The sequence below is a fragment of the Neovison vison genome, chromosome 7, assembly GCF_020171115.1.
Source record: "Neovison vison isolate M4711 chromosome 7, ASM_NN_V1, whole genome shotgun sequence".
Taxonomy (NCBI): Eukaryota; Metazoa; Chordata; class Mammalia; order Carnivora; family Mustelidae; genus Neogale; species Neogale vison.
In genome coordinates this window covers 53,560,937-53,577,737 of record NC_058097.1, presented here as the reverse complement: position 1 = coordinate 53,577,737, position 16,801 = coordinate 53,560,937, and the positions used below count along the sequence as shown (strand labels likewise).

The following is a 16,801-nucleotide window of genomic DNA, read 5'->3' as shown; positions in this document are numbered from 1 at the left end:
TGATCTGGAGGCCCCAGGGCCTGCTGTGGCAAAAGCACACCTTCCCACGCACACCTTCCCAAGCGGCCGCATGGAGCTGACCTCCACCTCCGGCCCCGAGGCGGCCAGAAAGCCAGAATCTCAGGTCAGGCTTTTTTCTGGCTCAGTGTTTCCTTTGGGCAAGTAACGCAGAAGATAGCCCACACCTCTGGAGGGTCTAGTTGTCTGTTAACTTTATTTTAATTGAAATGGAGGCGTAACATGTCCTAGAAAAATAAAGATTTGATACAAACTAGACACAGGGGTCAGGGTTGCCCCAGGGGTGAAGGGATCTTTGGTCTGGGGCCGGATGTGAGAATGAGGGCTCTAGTCCGGGGAGGGGGTCTTCCCCAGGCCTCCCCGCACCTGCCTCCCTTCTCAGCAGGAAGGGCCCAGCCCTGAGGCTCCATCCGTCTGGGGCACAGCCTCCACCCTCCGACTCCAAGTGGTTCTGAGAACCCTGGACGTCAGCGGAGCTATTAATAGCGTTTGAGAGAGTGACAGGGGGAGGGCTCCGTGGGGCTGGAAATCAGCCACGTGGCCGAGCTTTCGGCTCACAGCTAGTACCAGGTTGGGGGTGGCAGCCCCGAGTCAGGACCCCCAAACCTCCCTGCCTATCTGGGGGCACAGAGCAAGGAGAGGGCTGTAACAGAGGGCCCCGATCCAGAGGACGGTGTTCCTGGACGGGAGCAGACAGGGGCAAGTCCCCCTGGCACCTCCAGGGCTCAGAGAGGTTACACAGCCTGGGGGCGGGGTGGATGCTGTGGTATAATCTTAGGCTCACAGCAATGTGTCTGAGCAGCCCCTCTGCCCAGGCGGTCCTGGATCTCGAGCACCATTGGCAGCAGAGGCAATGAGGCCCCCCGGGGGCTCTGTGGGGGGGTTCACAGCTCCAGAGGCTCTTCCACAGGCACCGACTGCAGCTGGGTCAGAACCTTGGGCTCAGCTTCCAGCCCCTCGTCGGCCTCACCACCCGCCGTGGACTCCAGGAGCAGACCCTCGGGGTCGGGGTCTGGCAGCCTCAGCACGGTATGGGAGGCCTGTGTCCCCAGCCCTTTCTCGGCTTCCAGCAGCCCTTCCGGACCTGTGCTCAGTTCCAGTCCCGCGGGCCAGATGGGCATGGCTGCAGGGGACAGCATGAGCCCTTCAGGAGGGGGCGCCGGGAAGCCAGGCAGGAGGCCGGAGGAATCTGGGGAGAAGGGCAGGCTGGTAGCAGCGGTGGCAGCAGGGACGGACGGTGGTGGAGGCTGCGGCGCAGACAGTGGGCCCAGGGCGTGGACGTCTGAGAGCGCGGGGCTGGGGGCCACTGGTAGGGCTCCCTCAGGCACTGAGATGGCCGGGTCTGGCTTCAGGGGCAGGGCCAGGCTGGGGGCAGGCGGCAGGACCTGGGAGACCAGCATGCTGGTGGGGAAGGTGGCCGTGAGGATGATCTTGCCCTGCTGCACGGCCACGCCCGTCACGATGGGGCTGCCGGACACGGGGTTGGCCAGGAGAAAGTTTCCTGTGGGGATGAGATGGGCCAGGTGAGGCGTGAACCTGGCGCTCCCCAGGGCCCGTAGGGAGATCGGGGTGGGGGAGCTCCGGGATGGGGGCTGTGTCTGCGTGGCCTGAGCTGACTGGCTCTGGAGGTTCGGGTTGTGCCAGGGATGGACTGCCCAACCTCCCAGCCGCCCCCCATCACTCAGGCCCCAGCAAGGCGGGAGGTACCTGGGGCAGTGGCCGAGGGCAGCTGCAGGGCCGTCACGCCCACCCCGGAGTTTATCAGGTGTACGTTGGCAGGGCCCGCGGCGGCTGCCACCTTCACGGGGCTGCCTGGCCCAGCGGCTAACAGCTGCAGCGGCCCCACTGCCTGGGGCAGGGTCACCACCTGCGAGGTGGGCACCACCTGGGGCAGGTTCAGCAGTGGGGATGTGGGGCCCAGGCCTGCAGGGTACCCAGGGGGTGGGGAAAGGGGCACCACCTGCGGAGAAGCCACAGAGGGCACCGGTCCTGGGGGCAGAGGAAAGGGGGCGGCCGGTGGGGGGCCGGGCACCACCTGGGGCAGAGGCCCAGCAGCCTCCTCTCCAGCCGTCCCTGAGGCAGCCACCTGGGCCTCCTTGGTCTCAGCGGCATCCTCGGCGTTGGGCTGAGCCTCCTCTAGCCGCACCTCCCCGGTCTGAGGGTCCAGGACCAGGGAGGTCTTGCCCTCACTGGCCCCCTGGGGCGCCGGCTGCGGCGGTGGAGGGGCGCCACTGCCACCCGTGAGCAGCAGGGGACCCAGGCTGGAGGCCTCCCCAAGGGCCAGGCTGTTGATGATGACCGGGCTGCCGTTGAGGAGCACGGCAGGAGAGCTGCCCGCGGCCAGGAAGCTCCCGTTCACCAGGATGGAGGAGGAGGCGGGGCAGGGCGCGGGAGGGGCGGCCCCCGCCAGAAATATAGAGCCCTGGGCTGGGGCCTCAGCAAGCACCGGAGCCGCCCCCCTCTCCAGGTCCTCGGGACTGCGGCTGGACTCGTCCTCGGTGGTGGGGTTCCCGTCAGACTCGCTGGCCAGAGAAAGGATTGTGAGCTGTAGCCCTGGACGCCCCGTTTCCCCACTGGCCGCCAGCAAGCCGCCTGCAGGGGCGCCGGCGGACTGCTCCCTCCCCACCTTGCCCCAGCCCAAACTTTTGAAGCAGAAAGCGTGAGGGTGGGCTCTAAAACCTCCTGAGACCACCCAAGGACCCCCAAGGAGGGAGCCTCTGCAAATCCAGCATTGATACCTCTCCGTAAAAGCTAAAGCTGGCCCCATCAGAGGGAGGAGGCCCTCCTCTTCCAGCCCCTTGGCCTCCGGGCCCCAGAAGCTGAGCACTGGGCAGCACAGTGGCCCCTGGGTCCCCTGGGTCGGGCTGAAAGCAGCCCAGCGTCTTCCCGGAGTAGAGCGGCGGCAGCCTGCTCAGTTCCCGGGGCCTCTCCCCCGCCCCAACCCCCCCGCCGGGCGTCAGAAAAGGGAGTGAGAGGCCTGCGCGCAGGGTGGGAGGGGAAGGGCTTGGGTTACAGGGAAACCGGAGCTGGGGAAGGTTCACGTTTCACAACAAAGACAGACGACGGACCACGCTGTTTGGGCCCCGAGGGGGGATGGAGGGGTGAGGAAAAGACACAACCAGGGAAAGGCCCGCGCGAGGTGGGCAGACAAGGGCCGGTCCCCCTTTCCACAGCCCCCCATTTTCTCACTGCCTCACCCCAGCCACGAACGCGGATGGGACTGGGGACGGAGCGCCAAGTGGTGCAGAGGGATGAGGTCTCCCAACCTCCGCAACAGGAGCAGCGGGGTCGGGGGCAGGGCCGGGGACCTGTGCCTGTTCAGTCCACACGTATTCCCCGCGCCCTGGGGGGTGGGGGGCACCTGACGGTGTGAGCAGGAGGTGTCCCAGGAGCTCGGCGCGCTGACTCCGGCCATGGGCATGGGGGAGAGGGAGGCCGGTGGGTACCACATCCCCGGGAAAGCAGGACTTGCGCCGCCCGGGTTCCCCTCACCTCTTGCAAGGCGCGCCGCCGCCGCCCCCGGTCCGATCGCGCTGTCGCCGGTTCTTGAACCAGTTGCTGACCTGCGTGAGCGAGAGGCCGGTGAGCGTGGCCAGGCGGCGCTTCTCGTCCGGCGTAGGGTAGCGGTTCCCGCGATAGCAGGCCTTGAGCGCGGCGCGGGAGCGCTCCTTGAAGCAGTAGACGGTCTCTTCGCCGTCCCATATGGTCTTGGGCAGCGGGAACTTCTTGCGCAGACGGTACTTGTCCACTGCGCCCAGCGCGCGGCCGCGGGCCCGCTCGGCCTCGTGGTAGCGCGCGCGCAGGTAGAGGTCCTGCAGAAAGGCGTGGTGGGCGGCGGGGAAGGGGCGGCTCTCGAGCAGCCGGTAGAGCTCGGCGTACTCTCCCCGCTGGAAGGCCACCAGGGCCCGAGCACGCAGCACCGGATCGCTGCCACGTAGGCGCTCAGCCGGGGGCAGTGCGCCCAGGAAGCGGCTCAAGCGGCCGGCGTGGCCAGCCTGTAGCAGCGCCTCGCAAACGCACGCCACCTGCTCCGGCGAGAAGCGGAGGCCCGTGGGCGGCTCGGCAGCGGCCTCGGGGGGCGACCCGGGGACGCCCGGGGATCCCGGGCCCTCCGCTCCCGACGCCGCTTCGCCCGCCCCGGCCCCGGCCGCGGCCGCCGCCTCACCCTCGGCCGCCTGCAAAGTCTGCAGGAGCTGGCGCGCTTCCTCCTCCTCTTCTTCGGTCGCCGCCGCCGCCGCCACCGCCTCCCCCCCGGCCGCCGGCCCCGCGCTCGGCTCCGCAGGCAAGGTAGCCATGTTTTGCAACTTTGGGAAGTTCCTCCCTCCTTCTCCTCCTCCCTCGGGCTTTCCCCAACCCCCTTCCCAGCCCGTCCCCCCTCTCCGCCCTCCCCTTCGCGCTTCCCGATCTTCTCCCCCGCGCCAACCCCGCGTCTCCCCCAGCAATGCCAGGCCCAGCTTTCCACTTGGGTCTCGGTCCCAGTGTCTGTGTGAGTGCCCGCCTCCCTCCCCGTCTGTCCGTGATTCTCCTTTTGTTTTCCCTCCGCCTCAGGCCGCGCTTTTTTGCCTCCCCCCGCGTGTGCCTCAGGCTCAGGGCCTCAGTTTCCCCATCGGGACAACGGAGAAGGTAACGGGCCGTCCGGGAGGCTAAGGGCGCGAAGCCACCTCCGCCCGGAGACTAAGCTTCTGCACGCCTCCGTCTCCAGAGTCCTCTGAAGGCCCCCCCACTCCCCATCTCCGCCTGCGCTCCGCCCCTCGGAATTCCCGGCTCCGCAGGGGGGCGGGTCTGGCCGGGAGAAGGGGCGGGGGAAATGGGCTAGAAAGTTTGCAGCAACTTTTCTTGAGCAAGTCTCTGGAACCGAGGCGAGTGGCCAGCGCAGGCGCAGTGGTAGGAGGATGGCCGCGCGCGCGCAGCGGGCCCAGCCCCCTTCTTCCCGGCGAGCGGGTGGCACAGCTGGACCACAGCTGGACAGGGGGCGGCGCCTCCTGGTGGCTCGCTAGCCATCTCCTATTGGCCCGATGCCGAGGTCACGCCTCCCGGCGTCCCCACCCCCACCCCAGCCCTGATTCGTCAGCTCTGCGGCCCGCTAGCTTCCCGCCAGGCCATTGGCCGCCTCCACTCGCCTTCCGATTGGCCCCCTGAGCAGCCGCCTTCCCACAACGCAAAGAGAGCGGACACCCTGGAGCTCCCAGCTTCGGGCAGACGGGAGGGCCTTTTATTCGCGAGGATCGGGGGTGGGGTCCTAGGTGGGGAGAGACAATAAATACTGAGGAATGTCGGGGTCTCAGTGCATCCAAAACGTGGATTAGGGCGCTGGGGTCCTGGAACCTGTCAGCGGGTCGGAGGACAGGTCAATAAATACCCAAACTGCCGAGGCGGGCGGAGCCTGCAGTGGCTCCGAGAGCAGCTCACGTGAGGAGGGCGCGGGAGTCCCCGAAAAAGCGGGGCTGGCAAAAGCAGAAGGTTCCCGAGAGAGCGGGCGGGCGGAGCTCGCACTAGACGTTCGCCGCGGGAAGAGGACGTTCCCGGTATAGCGGGGCCTCATGCAGAAGGATTTGTGGTCTGCGAGCCGATGGGGCGGGGTAGGGGCAGTGGGGAGGTGGGGAGGGTGATAAACTGATGGCCGAGCCCTGGCCCTGCTGCCTTCTCTAGATGGCAGTTTGCCCGTCCATGTCGGGGCCTCAGCCAGGCCGCAGGAAGGAAGTGGTCTGCGATTCCCTCCGGCAGCAGCTGCAGCATTCCCGGTTGCAAGCCTTCCCGGAGCGCCGTGCTCCAACCGCGGGCCCGGCTCCTCCCTCCCCGGCCGCCAGGGGGCGGGCCCGGATCACAGGGCTGGAGTTGTGGTGGAGACCCACGCTTGGAGCGTTGTGAACGCCGAGACGGTGGGAGCGGCTTCTGGGCGATGGCCCAGGTCACCCAACCCTCCGGCTTGGGTTCTAGGGTTCAGGAGGCGAAGGCGGCTCCTGGGTGGCGCCAGACCGGGGCGAGATGTTCGGCGTAGGCCACCAACCCAGTGCGGCCCAAGGCGGCGGCATCAGCCAGAGCAACGGCGAACAGGAGCAGGGAACGCGCCTCCGATAGGTCAGGCTTAGGGACCTGCGGGCAAGAGGGCGGGATCAGGTCCCCGCGACACGGCACACCAATTGGTTCCTGGGACTCGCCACGCCTACTCCCATAGGTGGGTCCGCCAGCCTCTCTGCACTACGCCCCGCCCCCGCGGGCAGCTGCGGTTGGTCCGCTGGCAAGCCTCGAGTCTTGTCCGAACTCGCCACTGGAGGCTTCCTAGCGGCCTTGCTGATTGGCTGCCCGGGCATCCTCCCTCCCCGCGGCGGGCCCCGCGCGACAGAGGCGCTGCTAAGCAGAGGCGGCCTGGGGGTACGTGGAGCGAAGAGGGGGCGCGGCGGCGGGCGGGCGTGAGCAGCCGGACGTACCCTGGCAGGGAGCAGCAGGTGGCGGCGGTGCATGGGGCCTGGCCCCACCAGCGGGCATTGGCCCAGAGCCACGGCCGGGGGGCCATCTAGCTGGAGAGAGAAGGGACAGGTGACCCGATCGGAGCCCAGCCCGGCCCGGCCGCCCTCAGCAGGGGGCGAGAGACAGCGGAGGGAGTCGGGGAAGGAATCGAGGGAGAGCCTAGACGGAATGTGGTTAGAGGCCTGGACCGAGGGGTATCTGGTAGACGTGGGGCTGAATGGAGGGTGTTTGCTCTCTGGAACCCCCAAGAGTTAGGGTGATCCCTGAATCTGGGCGGGGAGACGGGGCGGGGTCTGCAGAGGGGCTAAAAGGCTTGATACAAGGGAAAAAGAGGGGTCTTACATGGGAAGGTAGATCCGTGGCCCGGGGACTGGGGACCCCCGTGACAGCTGGAAGGAGAAGAGAGAGGCATAGGGCGCGTGGAGGGACGGAGGAGGGCGGTGGCGCGGCGTGCCCCAGCCTGGGCCCCTCGCCCGCCCCCAGGTGTCCACACACGCCGCGGCCCACCTCCACCCGTCGCCCTCGGGAAAGGGGCCGCATGAGGGACTCGCCTGCATCTCCCCGCGCCTGCAGCAGCTCCATCTGCTCCTGCAGCTGCCGGACGTGCGCCTCCAGGTCTCGGTTCCGGGCCTCGGCCTCACGGAGCTGACTGCGGGGAGCAGAAGACCGTGAGCCCTCCCGGGCCCGAGCGAGACGGGCTGCAGACGGCAGGGACGGGCCCGGGCGCCCCGACCCCGACCTGGCAAAGTTCTGGTTAGCTGTGCGGATGGCCTCCAGCTCCCGGCTCAGGCTCTGCCGAGTAAGCACCTCCTCCTCCAGAGCCTCCTGGAGCTCCCGCAGCGTCATCCGGGCCTCCTGGGCCTCCGCCGAGGCTGGAATGGCTTCCGGAATCGCTGCTTCAGCCTGCGGGCGGGACTGCGCTTAGGACTGCTCGTGGCTCCTGCCGCACCCAAGACCTGCGCCCAGGTTCTAGGCTGGGGACGCCCCCCTTCTTGTCCTCTAGATCTCTGGGAATCCTCCCAGCTCGTGCAGTGACCCAAGTCTCCTCCCTCTCTAACTAACCCCAGCTCCTGTCCTGGTCTCCCGCCTTTGGTCTGGGCTCTTCCACCCGGGAACCAAAGGGCTGTTCCTACAACCCACACCCAGTTTGACCACATCCCTCTCCTCCTCTCCAGCCCCTCAGCGCCCTCAGCGGAAGGCCTGCCTCCCTGTTTGATTGGTTTCCTGTTGGCCTCAGTCTCCCCTCCCCTCGTTCTCCACGCCCCTCCTCCTGGAATAAGTAAGTCAGCCTTACCACCCTCCTTTACTTTTCCAAAATAAACCTGTTGCTTTGAAGTTCTGTCTGTTGACCAGTAGGTACTTTTCTTCCCAGGGATGGTCCGCCTTGTTCTCCTCCTCCTCTTGGGCTTGCCCCTCTCCAGAGTCCCTCTCCTCCCAAACACAATGGCCTGTTTTCATTTCTTCATAGGGATCATTTCTGACTGAAGTAATTTTGTCTCTACTATGTTTTCTGTCCCCTTCTGTCAGGTGAACTCTCAGAGAGCTTAGCACTCCACAGCACACAAGACCCCGGAAGCCCTTGCATTTCTCTCCCCTTCATGCCTGACCTTCTTCTCCAAAGACACTGTTTCCTCTGGTGGGGGCACGGTGGGCTCCGGGCTGGCTGCTTGCACAGGTGGCTCAGGCAATGGCTCGGCCTCCAGTTCCATGGCTGTGGGGCCTGGGACCTCCTCATCCCTGGGGAGAGGAGCAGGGCAAGGGTAGGGAGAGCTGGGCCCCCTCGAGAAGTTGCCCGTCCCTTGCGTTTAGAGCCAGGACTCCCTCTCCTATGGTCATGGGAGAGCCAGACTCTGAAGACCCCCTAGTGTCAGGAAGGGAAGGGCAGAGAGAAGGGAACTAACTCTCCCAGGTTGGTGTGACAGGTCCCCTTCTTGTTAGTAAAGGCCTGCCCTTTGCATGGCCTCATGGCCCTGGGAGCCGGCCTCTACTTCTGGAAGATCCTGGGATCCAGACACCCATGCTCTGGGGCCTGCTTATGTCCTCCCTCTCCATGTGACCTTTGTAGACCCCTCTCCTTAGGATGTCAGGACAGTGAGGAGTGCCCCACCTGACTCTAGCCACCTCCAAAGATATAGTCTTTAGACTGGGTGTGGGATCCCAGGACTGTGATTCTGGTCATCAGCGCCCCCGCCATCCTCAGCTGCTCGGACGGGCTCACACCCTCCCTGGGAATGTGAAATTGCCATAAAAGTATATGTCCCCTCCAACCCAACACTCCCTCTCGTGGAAACTGGTCACAAGGGCCTGGTGAGCCTGGGCGAGCCTGACCCACTGCAGCTGTTCATCCTGCCTGGGTTACAACAGAGATGGACAGCTGGGTCCCCACCCGCCCAGTGAGGAGCACACTGCTTGGTGGCTCAGGCTATTGTTCACTCATCGTAAGAAATGGCATTTGTGGGGTGCCTGGGTGGCTCAGTCGGTTAAGCCTCTGCCTTCCGCTCAGGTCATGGTCTGAGTTCTGGGTTTGAGCCCCATGGGCTCCCTGCTCAGTGGGAAGTCTCCCTCTCGCACTGCCCCCCTCATTTCTTGTGCTTGTGCATGCTCTCTCTCTCATAAATAAAATCTTTTTAAATTTTTTTTAAAGATTTTATTTGTCAGAGAGAGAGAGGGAGCGAGAGCGAGCACAGGCAGACAGAATGGCAGGCAGAGACTGACGGAGAAGCAGGCTCCCTGCCGAGCAAGGAGCCCGATGTGGGACTCAATCCCAGGATGCTGGGATCACGACCTGAGCCAAAGGCAGCTGCTTAACCAGCTGAGCCACCCAGGCGTCCTATCTTTTTAAATTTTAAAAAATAATTTAAAGAAAAGGAAATGGCATTTGCGATACATTGTCCAGTATCGCGACAGGTTAGTCCACGTCATGTTCTCACAGTTGTCAAGTATGTGTGCACGCATATATGAGCTAGGGACTGTCCCTGATGGTGGGCTTCCTTTTCCTTGTCCGCATTTTCTAACTTACTTGTGACAAGCAAAGTACTGCTTGTATAATTAATGTATTTAAAAGGCTTTGTGGTTATAAGAGTGATTCAACAAGTTTGTATTCTTTTAAGATCAATTTTAGAAATTCTAAACTTATTTTCTAAGATTCTGGCCGATGGGGTCCCATGACTATACTAGAAATCTGAAAGTGGGGGCGTCTGGATGGCTCTGGGGCGCCTGGGTGGCTCATTGGTTACGCCTCTGCCTTTGGCTCAGGTCATGATTCTCAAGGTCCTGGGATCCAGCCCCACATTGGGATCTCTGCTCAGCAGGGAGCCTGCTTCCCCCTCTCTCTCTGCCTGCCTCTGTGCCTGCTTGTGATCTCTCTGTCAAATAAATAAAAAAATCTTAAAATAAATAAATAAATAAATAAATCTGAAAGTGGCAGGTTGGAAGATTCCGGAAAGGCTGAGTCTGGCTCTGAGGTTTTAAAAAACTGAATCTAAAATTTCACAGTACATATGGTCTGAGATTTTAAGGTCCTACATCTCTGGAATTCTAATAGTCTGTGGTCCAAAGGCAGGAAAGTTCCAAGATTAATCCTGCAATACGACTGGGCGCCCCTCCCTGGGCCTACACACAGGCTGCCCTGGGGCCACACCTACCTGAGGGCCATGCAGGAGTAGGAGTAGCCCACAAAGGGCAGGTGGACCCCCAGTGGCATGCCTTCCCGCATGTCCGACAGCGTCTCCTATGCAAGAGAAACAGATGTAGGTGACCTGTGCTCCTCGGGGCGGGTCCCTGGGCCCTTCCCAGTCTGTGCTTAAATACCTGCTCCCACTATCTCAAGTGGCCCCTCCCTCATCTTCTTTCATTGTATCCTGCAGTTCCCCTTGGGGCTGAAAGTAGATGAGGACAAGAGGCCAGGGGCTGGAGCTGGCTTGGTCCCCGTGTGTCCCCAGCAGCACCTGGCACAAGGGCACCCAGGCTGAACACGCGCTCAGGACAGCTTGTGTCACAGTTGAGACAGAGGTGGCCTAAAAGAGATTCCTTCACACCACTGTGCTTTCCTGCCTCTCACTTAATCCTCCAGGCCTCAGCTCAAATAGCGCCTCCTCCAGGAAGCCCTCCAAGATTTTCCATGCTGGGTCAAGAGCCCCACCCCCGTCCTCCCAGTCTCATCCCCAAACTCTCTGGGGAGTCGTTGTCTGGGGACCAGTCTGTGTTCCCCCACTGGATTGTGAATCCAGGTCACCGCTGGATTCCCAGCACGGGGGGTGGGGGCGCATAGAGCACATGCTCTGGGGGAGGAATGATTTCAAGACCCCAGGAAATGGGTACTATTCTCAGCCCAACTTTATGGATGAGGGATTGGGGGGTGGGGTGGGATACCCTCTGCCCAGCAGTGGTCGCAGGTACCTACCCCGCCCCCGCTCACCATGGCAGTGAGCCCGTCTTCCACCACATCGAAGTTGCACGTGTCAGTGGCACCCTCAAAATCCGGCGTAAAAGGGGGCACGCTGTCTCGGAGACCGTCCCAGTCAAGGCCAAAGAAAAAAGGATGATTCTGGAAATCACCTGCTCCGTCCCGGCCCAGCCGCATCTCAGGGGGACACAGCAGCTGCTGGATGAGGTCTCGAGCCTCCTCAGGGACCCCCCCATCGGCCAGTGGTAGAGACAGGTGCTCCTGCCCGAGGGAGAGGGAGGACGGGGGATGTCAGCCGGGCAGGATGTGTGAGGGAGACCAGGGCTTCCTCTGGCTGGGCTCACCTTGTAGTGCACGATCTTGCCGTAGGTCTCAGCCGTGGAGTCGGCGTAGAAGGGCGTCTGCCCGTAGAACATCTCATAGGCGAACACTCCCAGAGCCCACCAGTCACACTCGGGCCCGTAGCTGCCCATCCCGGGCCCGCCGCCCACCGCCTGCAGGATCTCGGGGGACAAGTAGTCCGGCGTGCCCACAGCCACCAGAGACCGCACCTGAGGCAAAAGGTGCAGAGCTGGGCTCGGCCCCGCCCCTCCGGGCTCTGGCCCCGCCCCTCTCGACCACACCCCGAAGGCGTAGTCCTCCCCTCGAGTGTGCTAACCCCAACCCACTCACAAATTCAGGAGCGGGTGCCCTCCTCCTCTTTCCCCCTCCAAATCCGGTCGTGCCCCCACCCTAACTCTACCTGTGCGCCTCAGCCCCGCCGCCACACTGCACTTTCGGTCCCCCCATCTGACCCCACTCCTCTTTGGTGGCCCGAGTTGCCCGAAGCGGCGCACCGCGTCGCTCACCGTTCCGTCCGCCTGCAACTTGAGGCAGGAGCCGAAGTCGGCCAAACGGATGTGACCGCAGCGGTCCAGTAGGATGTTGTCGGGTTTGATGTCTCTGCGCAAACGGAAGGGGAAAGTGGAATAAGTGAGCCTCCTTCCATTCATCTCACCAGGCTCCACCCCTCCAGGCAGCACGGCCTCAGGTCCCCACCCTCTTAGGGAACATGCTCTCCAATTGCAGCCCCCCCTTAGTGGATTCTGAAATCTGAACCCCACTCCTCTGGCCCTGTCCCCAGTGGCCCCCACCAGTGAGGTCCCTCTCCAGGCCTCGCCCCCTCTGGGCTCCAACCTTGGCGATACCCTGCTCCCTGCCTGGGTGCAACTTTTGCTTTCCTTCTCCCGGCCCCGGCCTCAGCCCGCGCCCCTCAGCCCCTGCTGCGCCCACCTGTGTACGTAGCCCAGCCGGTGTACCGAGTCTATGGCCATGACAATCTCTGCCAGGTAGAAGCGCGCCATTTCTGCCGGGATCCGCTCCCCAAACTTGCTCAGCAGCGTTAGCAGGTCCCCGCCCACGTAGTACTCCATGACCAGGTACTGGCAGGGGTCGCGACATAGAGGGGGGGTGGTAGTCAGTCACACCCTTCATCGCTGACTGCTGATAGCCCGGGACAAAGATCTTTGTCCTCAAATGCCCCATCCCTGGGCAGAGGCCCTGTAGTCCCAGCCCAAGGAGAGCCCGAGAAATCTCCCAGGCCAAGCCAGAGACACTCCTTCCCAAAACCAAAGAGAGAAGGGAAAAGAGAGCCCAGAGAGCTCCCAGTGCCCAAAGTACACAGCCTAAATACCCTGCCCAGGGTATTTAGATAGAATGTAGAGAGCTATCGCAGTCCAGGTGAAAGATCCCACCCCACCCGCGACGGTGGCATCTTTACAGGGTCCTCTGGAATCAGCCTGGGAAAAGAGCGGTGAGGGACATCTCCCATCCCGGGAAAAGAAGACCAATTCCTACCACACCCAGAGATGCTGCTGCCATTTCGAGGCAGTTCCCCAAGCCTAGAACTTCTCCCTGACCCCGCGACGTTCACTGACAGCCTCGGGGTCAGAGTCCGTCTCCCTAGTTCTCCAGGGTCTGGGGCTCACCAAGTAGTTCTCATCCTGGAAGGCGAAGTGCAGCTCTGTGATCCAGCGCCGGTCCCCGTTCACCAACACATCCCTCTCTTCGCGGAAGCACGACACCTGCGGGGCCCCCGGAGGTACTGAAGCGGCCGGGGGCCGGAGCAGGGGTGGGTAACCCTAGCGCCCTGCACCTCCGGCCCCAGCCCTCACCTCGCCCCTCTTCAGCATGTCCCATTTATTCATGATCTTCATGGCATACACCTGGCCCGTCTGCTTCATCTTCACTACCGCCACCTGAAGGCCGAAATGGGGTGACTGGGGGCGGAGGTGGCCGGGGAAACACGGGGGCTGGCCCAGATTGGACTCCACCCCTAATACGCTCTTGGCACCGCCTCACTATTAACGCCACGCCCAGCACCCTCAAGCCCCGCCCCCCGCCCGACTGGTGCAGGCTTTCCCAACTCAGTCATTCATCAATTTCTAAGGTCCCGCCCCAAACCCTTGGGTCCCGCCCACTGCACGAAAAGTCGCGTCCCCTGTTCTGGCTAGCGGCAGCCACCGCTCAAGGCTCACCTCGCTGAACGCCCCGCGTCCGATCACCTTCAGAATCTCGAAGTCATCCCTCTGCAGTCGGGCCTCCTTAAGCCTCGCCGCGATGGGCTCCACTGGGGGGCAGGGGGAGGTGAGAACCGAGGGTAGTTGGGGGGTAGCTGAGACTGACACTAGAGATAGGAGAAAGTCCCACCCTCTGCCCCCCAGTCTCCCCCCGCCCAGCGCCCCCCACCCCCGTCTCTGTCCCACGGTCTCCTCTATCCCTTGTTCTCTCCTCTTCTCTCTCTCCTAGGACTGTCAGTCTCCCAAAGGCTTCCCCACAAAAACATTGTGAGAAGTTCTGGGGACCCCTGAACTCCCCTCCTACAGAAAAAAAGGTGGGATGCTTGAGGAACCGCTTTTAAAGAAGGGCACTGAGCCAGAGGGCTCTAGTAGGTGCAGGTGGAGAGGGCGGGCTCTGGGAAAGGGAGGCTCTGGAGAACAGATGAGGTGAGGCCCCGTCCTTAGGGCCGCCGGAATCTTCAGGCCTCACCCGTCCTCCGTCCTCCGCCTGAGAGTGGGAATGCCTGCCAGGCCCACCCCAGGCTTCTCAGTCCATCTCAGATCCCGTCCTGAAATGCTCAGTTTAGCCCAGCACCTCCAGGTTTAGATGCTGTTGGCTTTGGACCACACTTTGGGAAACACTGGATTTGGGGATGGGGCCCCCAGAGGGAACAGGAGAGGAAGACAAAGCCAGTGTGGATCCAAATTCCAGGCTCTAGTGTACTCGCTGCTCTGTCCTCAACTCGGGGAAGAAGGCTTCTTTCAGTCACCCCTCATTTATGGGTGGAGAGGTCAGGGCTCAGATGCGTGAAGAGTCTGGCGAAGGCCCTACAGCTAGGAATGTTAAAGAGGGCAGGTAGGGAGGGGAAGGGCCTGAGGGAGGGAATGCAGAGGCACAAGGAGAGGGAGGCCCGGGAAGTAGAGGACGCTGGGGACTTGGGAGGCAACACAGAGAGAAGGATGGGTTCAAGTGAGAGTAAGGGGAGATAGAGTGGGCTAAGGCAGCGAGAGACGGACCCCCACGAGTTTCGGGGAGAGCGGGCCGGCAGGGAAGAAGCAGCCAGGGCCCAGGACAGGGGAGGGAGGAGAGAGCCAAGACGTTGAGCCCTTTTAAGGCAGCAGGAACCCAGGTCCCCTCCCCCGCCCCAGCGGCCTGGCAGGGGAGGGGCCGCAGAAAACTGCTCAGGCCACAAAAGGAGTGCTCCCTACAGGAGAGCCAGACCCCTGCCCCCCAGCTCAGGGCTCAGTTTACCCAGCCAGCCGAACTTCCCACTCTGCAAAATCAGGGCCCAGAGAGTTATTAAGGGCCTGGGGAGGTGGGGAGAAAGTTCTCCCAGAGGCTGAGTGGCCTGGCCTTTGGTCTCCACCTTCATATCTGTGAAATGGGAGGGACAGGAGCGAGGCCTGGGTCAGAAAGAGATGAACACGAGAAATGGAGGAGAGGGGGAGGCAGAGAGACGGAGACCAGTGACCAATGACCCAGCGACCAAGCGCAAGCCACTGAGGGACAAGCCATTGCAGGGACGGAGTGGCAGGGTGTCAGGGAGAGAGAAAACCGAGAAAGAGTCGAGTGCTGGGGTGGAGGAGGGGCAGAGGCAGACAAGGCCAGAGGATGAGGTGGAAGCATCTGCCTTCCAGACTGGTCTCTGGGGGAAGACCTGGCCAGAAGGGACTTTGTGCAAGAGCCGGAAGGTCAGAAGTCATGAAAAGCGGGACCTGGGGAGCTGGAGAGGAGTCAAGGCTGCCCCAGGCAGACTAGATGGACCAGGGCTGGGAAGGTGGGGGGTGGCCAGACCCTAGAAAATGGGCGCACCCAGGAGAACCCTAAATTGTTCCCCTGGCATCCAGGGGGTGGTGCCTTTCTGCAGAGCTGGTTCTCCCCCAGGGCCTGAGTCACCGCACCCTCCCAGGGCCTGGGCACCTGTTGCGGCAGCTGGAGAGGCTGGCGCCGAACACCTGCCCACTGGCTGCGCCCCTGCCAGCTGCCCCATGTTGTCCCTTCTGCCTGCCCCTGTGCTCTGGGAGACCAGGATGGAGAGCCATGGGGCCCATTTTGGTGTGTGGGGGGGTGGTCGCAGGACACGGGGCTCCCAGCAGGTCCCTAGGCCTAGACCTTGGGGAGGGGGTACAGTAGGACCACGGGAAGCTGTGCCCAGTCCAGCCTACCACGGATCCTGGGTCACAGCTCTGGAACCATGCCTGTGCTACCCTCTGCTGAGCCCGGCCTGCCCTGCCAGGGTGGTTCAGGGATAGGGGCATGGCACCCTAGGACCCAGGACCAAGTTTCGGGCTCCTGAATGGGAGGCTCTCCCACATCTACCTTGCTCCCAACTCTCCCCATCTCCAGCCTCTGCCCTGCCCTCCCCACCCCCCAATCCAGAGCACGCATGCAGGCAGGCACTCACCCCACTGCAAGAAGTTGGCCACATACTTGTCCTGGGCCAGGTCGGAGGCCCCCAGCTCCTGGTGGACGCCCAGGAGAAGGTCGAGCAGGGGCTCCAGCCCCAGGAAGCCAGGGTCCAGCACCAGCTGCTGGAGCCGGCTCAGCCGCACCTCGGCTGACATGTTGGGCAGGCAGCACCATGGCCCCTCCCCGGGCCAGGGGCTCGGGGTCCTCCAGTCACGGAACCCGGCAGCCCCTGTCCAGACCTCGGGGCTCTGGCTGCATGTCTGCCTGTCCCTGGCTGTCCCCTGGGCCTCTCTGGCCACTTCTCTCTCTGCTGAGGCCTCCTCCCCTTCTCCCCACCCCTCGGTCCGGCCCCCTCCCGCCTCCTGGCCTTAACCCCTCCAGAGCCAGGCCCCCCAACTCCCTCCTACCAGGGCCCCACAGGACGAGTCAGTGTGAGATGGGGGGATGGAGAATCCCAACTCTCACACCATGCCTGCCCCCAAAAAAGGCGGAGCCCAGAAGGAGCTACAGGTGTGGCAGAGGCCAAAGATGAGCCCTCCCATCCCGAGGGGGCCAACTGAGGCTCAGAATGATCGGGTAACACCCCTCTCAAGCTCTGGAATTGGGGTGGGGGAGAAAGGGGGGGAGGACTGAGGGGGGCAGGAGGCCAGGGCAGCTTCAAGGGTGACTCAGCCAGGGATTCAGACTTTGGGACAGTTTAAATTTAGCCGTCAGGGCCTCTGCTTTACACTGACTGTTTTTGTTTTTGTTGTTGTTTGGCAGGAGGTGGAGAAGGGGTGGTGAGATAATTGGGAAGGGAGGCCCTCAGGAGCCAGGACCAGGGGTGACCCACTGGCCAAAGCCTGGGGGAGGCAAAAGAGCCCCCAGAATAGCTCCCTGGACCCTGGCCGCACAGCCACATTCCTGCCCAGGCCAGGATTAGAAACAGAAACATTTCGGGGGGTGGAGGGCAGAGCGGGAAGA

General features: G+C 63.0%; 2 protein-coding genes across 5 annotated transcripts; both read right to left on the bottom strand.

Annotated features, from left to right (window-relative positions):
- Nucleotides 1–188: 188 nt before the first annotated feature.
- SIX5 (SIX homeobox 5) lies at nt 189–4,352 on the bottom strand. Its single transcript, XM_044257088.1, has 3 exons — nt 3,511–4,352; nt 1,726–2,540; nt 189–1,519 (listed from the first exon to the last, which is right to left on the bottom strand). The coding sequence occupies exons 1-3, from the start codon at nt 4,311–4,313 to the stop codon at nt 903–905; spliced, it is 2,235 nt and encodes a 744-aa protein (XP_044113023.1). The 5' UTR covers nt 4,314–4,352; the 3' UTR covers nt 189–902.
- An 856-nt stretch (nt 4,353–5,208) lies between these two features.
- Nucleotides 5,209–16,119, bottom strand: DMPK (DM1 protein kinase). 4 transcript variants are annotated; one of them, XM_044257084.1, is made up of 15 exons: nt 15,834–16,119; nt 13,408–13,499; nt 13,045–13,128; nt 12,859–12,954; nt 12,164–12,312; nt 11,740–11,833; nt 11,236–11,442; nt 10,889–11,152; nt 10,131–10,216; nt 8,094–8,223; nt 7,226–7,389; nt 7,038–7,135; nt 6,829–6,875; nt 6,447–6,536; nt 5,209–6,111 (listed from the first exon to the last, which is right to left on the bottom strand). In XM_044257084.1, the coding sequence occupies exons 1-15, from the start codon at nt 15,991–15,993 to the stop codon at nt 5,959–5,961; spliced, it is 1,914 nt and encodes a 637-aa protein (XP_044113019.1). In that variant the 5' UTR covers nt 15,994–16,119; the 3' UTR covers nt 5,209–5,958. The 4 variants fall into 4 exon arrangements, with proteins under 4 accessions (XP_044113019.1, XP_044113018.1, XP_044113022.1 ...); XM_044257083.1 differs by having other exon boundaries at nt 6,447–6,532; XM_044257087.1 differs by having other exon boundaries at nt 10,904–11,152.
- Between the last annotated feature and the right edge of the window lie 682 nt (nt 16,120–16,801).